The sequence below is a fragment of the Arachis ipaensis genome, chromosome B9, assembly GCF_059453495.1.
Source record: "Arachis ipaensis isolate K30076 ecotype BB chromosome B9, ASM5945349v1, whole genome shotgun sequence".
Classification (NCBI taxonomy): domain Eukaryota; kingdom Viridiplantae; phylum Streptophyta; class Magnoliopsida; order Fabales; family Fabaceae; genus Arachis; species Arachis ipaensis.
In genome coordinates, this window is record NC_142444.1 from 157,996,976 (window position 1) to 158,009,890 (window position 12,915).

The window sequence follows — 12,915 nt, forward strand, 5'->3', positions numbered from 1 at the left end:
TTTATTTTAATTATATACTCTTGTTGTCTATATTTATACAAAAGTCCTCCGCGCAGCAGTTGTATATATGCACTATTTTTTTTCCCAGCTCAAATAAAAAAGTTTCTTATTGTTATTTTTGTTAAACGTTCTTAAAGTTGTGATATATAAAAATTATTTACTATATAAAGAAAAAACATTTTTTCATCTTTGACAAAAAAAAGAAAAAGAAAAAGAAGGAAATCCATTAAAATTAAAGGACTCGTGTCGCATAGTTAAAACTATATAAAGAAAAAACAATAAATTATGATGATGACGATGAAACACATATATTATAGTGTGTCCTCATCATCAACTTGCGTGAGGAATTTTGAATATGCAAATAACTACAGTAGCTCAGTTTGATTTTACATGTTTTTTTTTTTTTCTTTTTTAAGTTTTTTTTTTCAATTTATTTTATCGGAAAATAACCTTTTTTTGCTACCAAGACTATACATACTTTTCAGCGGTCCTAAATGCAATATAATGGACAACAATGTAACAATCATGATTGAGTGTATAACTGTATTTTTAATTGTGAAATCAGAAGTTTTATAAAATTTAAATATAATAATTAAATAAACAGGTGGAAAGTTTCTGTTACCTATAGTGATTCTAATATAGAGTAAAGTATCGTTTTTGTCTCAAACGTTTGGATAAATTTTATTTGTGTCCTTAACGTTTAAATCGTCCTATTTGTATCCTTAACGTTTATAAAAGTGATTCAATGTTATCCTATTATCAATTATACTAACAAATCAGATTATATTTTTCAATTATTCTCACTTAGATGTATTTATTCTCAATTAGGTCTCACCTGGATGTGGTTGATTTTAATATTATACCCACTATTTGTGTTTAGATTCAATTATGTCCTTAGAAAAGTGAATTATGTAAATGTTGTAGGAATTAGTTTTAACATTTGATGAGCTATTTTTCGGAGTAGATCATCGATTCTATCCCAGATATTTATATTCTAACTTCAAGAAGAGGTTTTTAAAACTTAAACTAAAGCGCTCATGATGTGTAATTGACGGCAGGATAATATTGAATCACTTTTACAAACGTTAGGGATACAAATAGGATGATTTAAATATTAGGGACACAAATAGAATTTATCCTAAACGTTGGAGACAAAAACGATACTTTACTCTTCTAATATAGGTAAACGTTTATTATTATAATAGTTAATTTTATTTAAGTCACATTCATTTACGCAACCTTCATAAGATATTCTAATATTTTATTTTATTTAAGTCCACTCAACTTTTATGTGAAACATGTGTATCAACTTTATCCACATACGTTAGTTCATTTAGCAAATTTATATAAAAAAATAGCAGTAGAAATTAATTTTTTAGTCAATATTAATTAATTTTTTTATATTAAATTTTAAATCTTAATCGTAACTCTTAAACCTTAAAAAAAATTGAAAATTAAAAAAATAATTTAAAAAATGAAGCAAAAGAGGCTAAAATAAAATAGAATAAAAATAAATTAACAAAATTAAAGTGAGTGTTATTAGTTACTACAAACAAAATAAATGGAAGTATACATCCATTTCTTATGAGAGTTGGAGACTTTAGAGAGTACAAGAGCATTTCTCTAGAAGTAATAAATTAATTTATAATATAATTTATTATGACGATAGACTATACTATAATGTGGCTAAAAAATTTATATATAAATAATTTTACTGTGAAATACAAAAGTATTTTATTATTTTAGTATTTTACATAGTTGTAGTGATAGTACACGATGTTTTGTAATATTTTTTTTTAAATTATAAAAAAATTAAATGTTATTAATGTTTCGTAATAAAAAATATTATTTTAATTATTAAAACATAAAATATTACTGACGTTTTGTTAGAAAAATATTATTTTAATTGAAGACACATAAGAATTATTGACGTTTTATAAATAGCCATAGTTGTGTTCAATACATAATTTGATTCATGATAAAGGATTTTACCTTTAATAATATAATATTAAAAAAAAAATTTACTCTACTGTAGTTCCCATTATTATTTTTATAATATATTTTATTTTATATTTTTAAATATTAATAATAAATTAAAGACATAAAAATTTAATATTTTTTTAATTGAAAATAAAAAAATTTAAATTCGTACTCTTTAGATAAATACAAAGAGACTAATCTATTTGAGCTATAATTAATTCGCAGCATTTTTTTTTTTAATTGCATATTGACGTGAAGATATATGGTGAGAGTATTCCTGTGTTATTTAAGGTACGGGAGCTTGGTGGAAGAAAACACAAGAGAGTGTTATTTGCGAGAAAAAAAGAAAAGAGAAGCAGAAAAATGGGGTCTGAAGCTGCCATACACGTCTTGCTGATTTCGTTTCCAGCACAGGGACACATAAACCCTCTCCTAAGGCTAGGAAAGTGCTTGGCCGCCAGGGGCTTATTCGTCACTTTCTCCACCACCGAGGATGCTGGCAAGGACATCAGAAACGCCAACAACATCGCCGAGAAGTTCGTTGCTCCGGTTGGCGATGGTTTCCTCAAGTTCGAGTTCTTCGACGATGGCTTACAGGACGACGATCCCATCAGGAAGAATCTGGCAGATCACACGAAGCATCTGGAAGTTGTCGGCAAGAGATTCGTTTCTCAAATGATCAAGAAGCACGCAGAGTCAAACCAACCAATCTCTTGCATCATAAACAACCCTTTCTTCCCGTGGGTTTGCGACGTTGCTCTAGAACACGGTGTTCCTTCTGCTCTCTTGTGGATTCAGTCAACGGCAGTCTTCACCGCTTACTATCACTACCACCACAAACTGGTTAGCTTCCCTTCACACGATCAACCTTACATCGATGTTAATTTACCTTCCGTTACGCTCAAACACAACGAGATCCCAGATTTCTTGCACCCTTTCAGTCCCTTCCCGATTCTGGGAACAGTCATATTAGAACAGTTCAAGAACTTGTCCAAACCCTTCTGCATCTTGGTGGACACATACGAGGAGTTAGAGAAGGATTTCATCAGCTTCTTCTCAAAATCAATGAGCATAAGGCCCGTGGGCCCGTTGTTCAAGAACCCGAAAGCAAGAATGGGAGGAAGTAACATTCGTGGAGACATGATAACAAAGTCAGCGAACTGCGTTGAATGGCTGAACTCGAGAGAACCGCGTTCGGTGGTTTACATAAGCTTCGGGAGCTTGGTGTACCACCCGCAGGAGCAAATAGACGAAATTGCCCATGGGCTTTTGGAGTCTGAGGTGTCGTTTTTGTGGGTTTTGAAGCTGCCACCTAAGGACTGGAACGTGAAGCCGCATGTTCTTCCAGAAGGGTTCGTTGAGAAGACTGCTGAAAGGGGAAAAGTGGTTCAATGGAGTCCACAAGAGGAGGTTCTGTCACATCCTTCTGTGGCGTGTTTTGTCACTCACTGTGGTTGGAACTCTACAATGGAATCACTGGCTTCTGGTGTTCCAATGTTGACTTTTCCTGCCTGGGGTGACCAGAACACCAATGCCAAGTTCATCGTCGATGTTTTTGGCGCTGGGATCAGGTTGGGTTATAGCCAAGCAGAGAATAAGATCGTTAACAGAGACGAGGTTAAGAAGTGTTTGTTAGAAGCTATGGTTGGGGAAAAAGCAGAGCAGTTGCAGCAGAACGCATTGAAGTGGAAGAAAGCGGCTGAGGATGCTATCTCTGACGGTGGTTCTTCTGATCGGAATCTTGATGCCTTTGTTGAAGATATCAAGAACCGTGGTGCTGCTGCTCTTAATGTCATTAGCAGCATCAACAATAATAATAAGATTCCATATTAAGGGAATCATGACTAATGTTGTTCCTTTTTTAAAAAGAATTATTTGTATTTGTAACATTTTGTTCTCATCACCAGATTGTTATTAAGTGTTTTTAATGCATTATTATTGTTGGAATTAACGTATTCAAGATTAATTATCAAGATTTATTTTCTCCATTTCTAAAGCCTCAAAAAAGAATTGTTCCTACTAGTTCTCCCACTTCCAAAAATTAAACAAAAACCATTAAGTTAAAAAATTTTGATATGGAAGTAAAATAAGTGTTATACCTTAACGTGATAATTTTTTGTGTTTCTTAAAACTACCGGTCCTATTTGTGTTTAAAATTTTTTAAAAGTTTTGAGTACAAAAAATTGTCCGATTTGTGTACTCCAAATTTTTTTAATTTTTTCAACACAAATAGAACGGTTCGAGTACAGAAATCGAACGGTCCGATTTATGTACCTAAAAACCAGACGATTGGATTTATACTCCGTACATTAAATCATTCTACATTTTAGAAAAATATTACAGTAGATCGTTAATCCAATATTAAAAATAAAAAAAGAAACCATTACTGTTTTCTTTTTGGGTATTTGAATTATTGTTGTACGTGTTCATTAGTTTTATCGTCTGGTACATAAATTGAAATTTTAGTTGGCGTGTGATACATTATTAATGAATCCACATGCAAGGAAAGAAGAAAGTAGGGGAAGACTTTGGTAAGAATATTAGTCTTCTAACCAGAAGAATTTACTTTATTTTTGTTATAAGAGCAGAGTTAGGTGAGGTAAACAAAGAAATCAAAAAAGAAAAAGAAGAAAAGAGTTAGGTGAGTGAGTGATCCCGTTTAATATCAGTTTATCACCGAAATATATAATCATTTATAAGGTTAGCACTTAGTCCCATCGTACAATGCACATGGGAGGGGCTCAGATCACGTGCGTTTTTTTATGCCTAGGTTTACTCAATACCTTTATAGGGAGACAACCATGGCGTAGTATAGGGTAAGTAAAGAGAGAGAATGGTTAACGTTTGTTCATGAGAAAATTTCCGGAGTTGTAAGTTTTTAATAATTTTAATCAGTATTTAGTAGGTATAAATATTAAATTTTTTTTAACAGATAAACTCTATTGATTTATATATATAAATTTTAATAAATTAAATATAAATTATATGAATATATTTTTATAAGTGTGAATGTGAATTATTATTAATTAAATATTGGCTCAAAATGTTAATAATTATTGGCAGCATAGGATTGTTGTTTATTTATATATAATGGTGTATTATTTATTTCTTATTGGTGAGGCACTGGTGAAACAGTCCGCTAGAGAAGGAAATGAGAAACACGTTGATTCAATTTCAAATGAGAAACGAGAAATCAGAAATGAGAATCGGATACTGGCCAAAAATCAATGTTTTGTCGCCCAATGTCTTAAGAAATCATGACTAAACACTAACGTGTACACAGTACTACACAGTTTTTGAGGTTACAGAAATAAAAGTATTTTAGTGTCTTTTTTTTTTTTGTATTTCTCTAATATTATTATTGCATATACTTCTACCATTTTTCTAATACAAATAGTAAGGCATATTCGAACACATGTATCAAATCTTTATTGAATGTGCCATTGGATCCAGAATGATATTTTTTTAACACTAAAAAAATAAAATTCTTTTTTATAATAAATAAATCCTGTATTTAGACACATGATGAATCAATAATTTACCACAATTTTCATACCAAGAGATAGAATAAGGGTACAAAGGATACTTTGCTTGCTTATATTTTTGTAGAGTAGTGCTAGGAGCTAATGACCTAAGTGTACAATGGGCTAAATCTTTGGTTTATGAATAAAATGAACATTATTTATACTAGGGATAATAAACATCTCATGTTATAAAAAGCTAATTTTAGATTCATCAAGGTTCAAACTCTTGACCTTCCAGATTTGGAACTCTTATACCATGTTCTAAAACCACTCATCCCAAAAGCATAACTTGACAGGACAATGTAACACTAATAATAATATCTCTAATACTTGCTAAACCTTTATTGTACATATTATACGCTTAGGTCATTGGCTCCCTATACTTTCTCATTTTTGTAAGCTATGGTTATACGGAGACTAATGAAGGAATAAGTAACCTCGTCATAATAATAATATTAATAATAACAATAATCATATAAAAGATGCTTTAGATATTACAGAAGGTATGTGCTTGCATTGCCATTGAATCTTTCCTCTATGGTTCATAATTTTTACAGGAAGGAGATCAAAGAGATGGGCTCCACAGAATATTAACTTTATGGAGGGATTCACGGATCAATAAACCGTTACACTATATTACATGGTGCAAGTAATAACGGCAAATATTATAATATTGTATTTTTAAATGCTACTATATTTGCCCGATGACTTGAAAAAATTAATCATAGGATCATATAGATCTTGTCTTGCTTGCAAGCTTAAAATAAAGTCAACATGGCCATAGTTTTCAAGATAAACCAGCTCCGGTGTGGATGGCAATTCCTGGAGAGTGTGCTTGACATCTGTTACATCTGCTAAAGCATCATTTCCACCATAAGCCATCCACAAAGGCAATGATTTTGGTATGCGGCTAAGATCGAACTTTGGTGGTTTGAACTTTCCATACACTTTCACATTTTTTAACTTTCCATAATCATACTTGGAGAAAGTACCTTCGCGGATCACTGTAGACACATGCATTATTAGAGAGAGTGTAAAAGTATTTAATTCAAACCATTACATCAAAAGTGAAACCAACATTATAAGAAGCACATGCCAACTAGCTAGAAATTCATTATTTTATGGATGTGGCTTTTCAGCTTTTTGGCAAGATAAAACACATCATACCCAACATAAACATTTATCCCGTGCCAATAATGCTAGGTACACATAATTGAACACAAGATACGTAATAGAATTTGCTTCACTAATTCATTAGTCCAGTAATTCTCCTTACTCTCACTAACATGCATTTTTCCAACACATTAAGAGATGAACAATGCTGTAAACTATAAAACTAATGATAATAATATAACAAAAGGCACAAGTTAAAATTGATTGAGAGTTCATACCTGTTTTACAATATATGTTTATCTAGGAGACTACTTTAGCTACTTTATATCATGCAAATGCCATGGTCATAATTAGTCATGATCATTGCAAATAAAGAGAAAGAAAGAAAAAAGAACAGAGGTATCGGATATGATGAAAACCTATGACTAAAATAACAAGTAGTAATGTTCATAAGCTATCTATCTATCTTTAAAGCTACAGTCTACTGAATAAGGATATTGGAGCATACTCTGGAAAAGGTGGTTCAAGTTTTTGGCAGATGACGGGTGAGGTTCTTGATCAAGATAATAGGCCACACGTGACTCATTGAAGCAACAGTTCTTCCCTGCAATTTCATTGAAGTGGCTTGAGCAAAAAAAGCATTTAACAAACCCCATGCGCCGGGGTGGTGAACAAAAAACCAAACAAAAAATCAACAAAGCATGTGGAATAAGCCAAATGGAAACTTCCCAATTATTTGATCCAAATGAGTTACTGAATTAGTTAATCAGTTCGCAGATTACATCTACTAGCTGTTAAAGGCAGAGAGAGGATATCCTTTGGATTTTCTCAGTGCATTATGCCATTGCCTTCACTATAACCAGAGGGAAACAGATTTCACCATAATGTTTCAGGTCAAGGAAGTAACTAACTTCAATGGAAGTCCAGGAAAACTATTTTTGAGGGCACATCAACATGGTCCACACCATAAAATCCACTTCTTTAACCTTTAAAGTATTTTATAAATTCCGTTCAAGGCATAACTTTATTTCCATTCCACCATATACCCAGCTGCAAGTCCAGGAAATGGGAAAGCAGCAAGGGAATTAAGAGGCTCATGAGAAGATTTTTATTTTATTTTAGAACATACTACCTTATCGCTGACAACTATTCCTACCTAGTAAACATGATATCTCAATAAGACAGGCAATGCACATAAGGATTCCTACACAAAATTGAAATGCAACTCCAAATTTAATTTAGTGAAAGAAAAAAGTGCAAGGTGGTAATTCATTGATATCAATATTTGATATGCAAGGTGCAAGCTGAAAATTGAGTGAGTGAGAAAAATCAGATAGGGTTGTAAGTTTGCAAACTCTGCCTTATCAGCAGAACACTTTGCCAACAGCTAAATCAGACTAGGCTTCACCTCCACTCAAGTAGATACAGACTTCACAATTCACACACTGGAAAAAGAGAACAAGCTTACAGCAGTGGACCTAAACAAGAAGAAAAAGATAGTCCACTGACCATAACCCCATGAAGATTGACCATAGAAAACTCTCATCTGGAGAAAATTATTTGGATTGGATAGTTAATCACTTACATCAGTACCATGGACACCACATATTTGAGTTCCGGAAATTGGAGAATATAATAACAGCATGAACAAACACATAAACCAATAATAACATTCATAGCCTAGCATCTGAAATAAAGTCAAATCCTTTTAAGCACAGAGGACAGAGATAGTGTCGGGCACATGAACCTGTTATGGATGAAAGCATGTCACCGCAGCTTAGACGCGTATCACACAAGGAAACCAAGAGATTGGTTCCCCACTCACTGAAAATGAGTATGGAAAATAGAGAAGTTAAACATTTACTGAACTAGAAATACACTCAAGAAATGTAGGCAAAAGGAAAAGAGGGTGACCGGAGGATCACCTTTTGAAGTTCAGTTGATGAATACCCATGGTAAGAACCATCTGAATAAAACCAGTAGTCATTACTAATCTCAAAGGCCCACTTTCAGACTGAAACTTGGTAGTCATAGAGTAAATAAGAAATACCTGATCGATGTGCATGCTAACCATTCTAAGCACAAGAGGTGCAGTGGCATGATCCAAATATGATATTGGAGAAAGAAGGGCTGCAGCTTCAACTTTTTCTACTATATCCGGTTGAGTGAAGGCAGCAAAAGATATAATTGTTCCCTGGAAATAAGAGAAATTAATAAAATGCATACTACAACCACCACCAAATAGCAAGTGAAAAGGATGATGTCCAGAATCATAACTACCTGTGAATGCCCAACTATGAATAGCTTTGAATTTGTTACTGAATATATGTAATTGATCATTTCTGCCATATCATACAGGGCTAATTCCTGCCAGCTCCAATCCCAGAATTTCTATAAAGGGACCAAAGTTGAATCAATCACATGATGCATTGTACAAACTCTGGCTCTAACGATTCCAATAAAAATAATATACACTGAAAATGACAGTGAAATGAAAATATAAGTATCATGACAATTTAGAATATTTTCTCAAGATCAGTCGTTATCAACAATCTTATGGATGTTGCAATTCTTCTCCTCCATGCTTTCTTCCCTTCTTGTGATAAGTGATCACCAACAGTGCTTTGGTACTAAATTTGGTGCTGAATATAAGTAGCTTCAGCACTGAGAATAATTTAATAATTCTTATTTCAAATATATCAAAGTAAATAGAAAAGGCTTGATAACATTCAGCACCAACCCTTTTACTATTAAATAATTGAATGATAAAACCTACTAAAGTATGACCTCATTCATATCAATTGCAAATGTTTCCCCCAATTCAAATTCAGAATAAATGAACATTTGGTTCTTAGTTTTGACTCATAATTATTTTAGCACTGAACTTTATGCACTGATATTATTTTCAGTTTAATCACACACACCCTCAGCATCTCTATAGGCCAAAGAAGAGCCACACACCTTATTCTTCACTGAATAAGACCTATGACCATGGCTCCAGCGTGTTCCACGCACATTTCCTACCCATACATCAAAACCTTGATCTGCAAGGATGAAGCCCAATGATTGTTCAGGAGTATTTAGAAACCATGCATCACCTGCCTGATCACGTCAAATAGCATCAACATATCAAAATGGAGATTCAATCAGATTGTTTAAAACTTCAAAAGGGAACTTCACTAAATCCTGAACAAGTAAACTTGTAACATTAATCCAATTATCCAAATATAGCCCTATGACAAAGTGGAGTGAGTTGAAACACACTGTAACTTGCTATAAGAACATATATCTATTACAAAGAGTAAAGTGATGAAATGAAGGAGAGGGCACCAACCATGAATAGGCCATGCAGAAGCAGAACCGGAGGTCCTCGCTCTCCTGCATGCCCGAAACGAAGAGAAGACGAAGAAGAAGACACACGCTGAAGACCTAACAAGAAACCATCCTTGGTTTGAATCTGAAAATCAACACAGAAAACAGGACAAATTAAAACAACAACTCTCCAACACTTTGCTATTAGCTGACACCAAAAGACACTATCAATATTAGCAGACGAATAATGACAATAATAACAACAAATGAATAATAATCTGAATGATCCAATTTTAGCATTATCAAATCAAAGCAATAAAGGTTGAATTTCTGCGACTGCAAATAATATCAATTTAAAATATCAAATATTCGATGTTTAAGAGAGAAGGAAAAAAGAGGTTGAGTGAATTGGTTGTTGAAGTAAGGTATAGAGAGTGAGGGGTTACCATGTATTCGGAGCAGGGGTAACCGGCGGGGAGAATGAGCTCGTCGCAGAGAGTGGGCTGTGGTTCGGATTTGCCGCCACCGTCGAAGCAGTCAACGGAATCTCCGAAAAGTACAGAGACGGTTATGGAAATGGCTGCCAGTGCCGCCAACAACCTCCGCGCCATGACGAAAGATTGAATGCACCTCGCTCCCTCCCAATCGCAGGGGAAGGATGAGTCTACGATCTTCTGAGTGAAGCCTCAGAGTAGCACTATTATAATAGCAGCGGGATTGGGCACCACCACGCGCTTCTAACGGCGCGTGATGCGAAAACTACCGAATGCTTATACTCTCAACGGTACTAGTAGTTAGTTATTTATTTGCAACTGCTTATCTGATTACCGTTAAAAATACTCCAACTTATTCATTTGCGATTCTTTCTTCACACTATTATTCTCATTTCATATCGGTGGTTATAAACTTATAATAACTTCCATTACCGTATGTTAATGTTAATAGAGGGTAGAGTATGAATGACGCTTAGGGGAACGGCGCATTAAGTAGCTTGGTTTTACGGAGGGGGTGTTTACGTTGCATTTAATTTTGTATTGCAAATTTTCGAAGTAGCTTGGTTAAGGGAAGTTTCATGGACATGGAAGTATACCGTAGAGGTGGTTGTTGATGGCAAACCGCAACCACCGCTCTTTGGCGGGGATGAAACATGGCGCGCTCTGGTTGGAGTGAAAATCCACGCGCAATTTCATAGCGAGTGGGCACGTCATCCCCTAATCAAAACTCTAATTATTGTGTTTCTTTTAAACAAGTTATCCACTTCCATCCCAATTTTATTATTTTTATGTTTTTTATTATCTATCAATAATTCAGGACGCCAGATGTTTTTTCATTTTTTGGGTACTCGTTCTAGTTTGCCTTTTACTTTTTTGTTTTTGGTTGTCAACAATGAAGTGATAACCATGAATTTCATCAAATTAGGCCCATCCAGGAAATAACTTTCTGGGCTTAGTGTTTCGTATTTTGTTGGCCCAAAAAGAGATATCACCCTGTCGAACAAAAAGGAGAATGACTATTGGGCTTACTCGTTTTAGTAGCTTTTATCGAATAGGGTCCCATCCTGACCCAAAAAAAGGAGGTAAATTTCAGTGAGTATCCTAAAATTAATTAATTAATTAATAAAAGATTAGAAAATAAAGTCTCAAATAATTTAAAAGAACCCTCCATGTGGTAACTTAAGATGGGTTTGGTTATAAAAGTAGGATAAAATAGAACATTAAAAATAAGACATAAATAATAGAGATACAAAAATTAATATTCTTATAATTTATTTGATGATAAACTAAAATAAATTATAAAATTTATATCTTATTTATTGAATAAAATTTTATATTTTTATCTCAATCTCACGTGCTTATGAATAAACGCATCCTTGACAGATAGAATGGGATGAGTTTAGAGTTGACCGAATATATTCGGAAAGCTAGAATAAAGCATGCTTCAGCATGTTTAATATATTGCTATTAAAGTTAATTTAATTTGATGATGTGAAATAATCAATGTTCTGAAAACCGGTCATCTGATCGATCCGGTTAACTCCTAAAACCGTATTACAAAAAATCGATAAAAATTAGTTAAACCGGTGATTAATCGGTGAACCGGATAAACAGGACGGGTTTTTCAGAACTCCGGTTTTGCCACCTTATAAAAAACGGCGTCGTTTTTTGACGCTTAAAAAAAAAAAACGTTCAATAACCCACACCCACCCAATCCCTTCGAGCCTAACGCCTCTCTCTCCCCTTCGAATCCTAATTTTCTCAATGAGCTGAAGGCTGAAGCCAGCAGGAACGCCTCCACTCCACCGTCCTGACCACTATCGGCAGCGGCAGCGGCCACCAGTCGTTGCCACCATCACCACTAGAAGCTTCTGTCGCCATCGTCGTCGGAAGGTCGGGGCATAGCTTCTGTCGTTAGCCGCCTCTGTCCTGCCGAGCATCTCTATGCCACTTTAGGCTGTCTCTGCTTTCTCTGCCTCAGTGAGTTTCTTGTTGTTTTAATTATTTTTTTTGATAAACTCATAATGATATGAATTGCTGGCTTGCTGGAGTTGCTACAGAGTTTTTCAGTTTTTCAATTAATATTTTTTATTCTATTAATTATATGAATCACTGGCTTGCTGGAGTTGCTGCAGAGTTCTTTAGTTTTTCAAATAATTTTTTTATTCTGTTAATTCTGCTACAGAATTGCTGTAATACTGAATAGAATTTCAAAACCGTTTTTTCAGAACATTACTTCTGTCTCCATGATGTGCCGAATATTTGGTACATACCCTTCTATTGAAAGTAATTCTAACATTATTTTCGGTTTCGTTCTTTGGTTTTTGAAGGAACTTGAATTTTTCTTTTGAATTTATCTTCTGTTAATGGCTGAAAACTAGTGATCACATTATGGAATTCTATATTCTATATTCTGTAATGTATTCTTCTAATAATCCTCCTAATTTTGATATAATTTCAGATCCTAGATTTTGAATGCTGAATTGAATTTT

At 33.9% G+C, this 12,915-nt stretch overlaps 2 protein-coding genes across 3 annotated transcripts; one reads left to right on the plus strand and one right to left on the minus strand.

Annotated features, from left to right (window-relative positions):
• The first annotated feature begins 2,227 nt into the window (after positions 1–2,227).
• LOC107618277 (putative UDP-glucose glucosyltransferase) lies at positions 2,228–3,968 on the plus strand. Its single transcript, XM_016320292.3, has one exon. It carries the CDS (start codon positions 2,344–2,346, stop codon positions 3,811–3,813), a length of 1,470 nt encoding a protein of 489 aa, XP_016175778.1. The 5' UTR covers positions 2,228–2,343; the 3' UTR covers positions 3,814–3,968.
• A 1,992-nt stretch (positions 3,969–5,960) lies between these two features.
• On the minus strand, positions 5,961–11,230 carry LOC107618100 (lipase 1). 2 transcript variants are annotated; one of them, XM_016320035.3, is made up of 9 exons: positions 10,376–11,230; positions 9,952–10,074; positions 9,579–9,719; positions 8,898–9,008; positions 8,668–8,811; positions 8,543–8,583; positions 8,365–8,441; positions 7,126–7,221; positions 5,961–6,508 (listed from the first exon to the last, which is right to left on the minus strand). In XM_016320035.3, exons 1-9 carry the CDS (start codon positions 10,538–10,540, stop codon positions 6,186–6,188), a joined length of 1,221 nt encoding a protein of 406 aa, XP_016175521.1. In that variant the 5' UTR covers positions 10,541–11,230; the 3' UTR covers positions 5,961–6,185. The 2 variants fall into 2 exon arrangements, with proteins under 2 accessions (XP_016175521.1, XP_088354341.1); XM_088498215.1 differs by having other exon boundaries at positions 8,543–8,811; positions 10,376–10,930.
• Between the last annotated feature and the right edge of the window lie 1,685 nt (positions 11,231–12,915).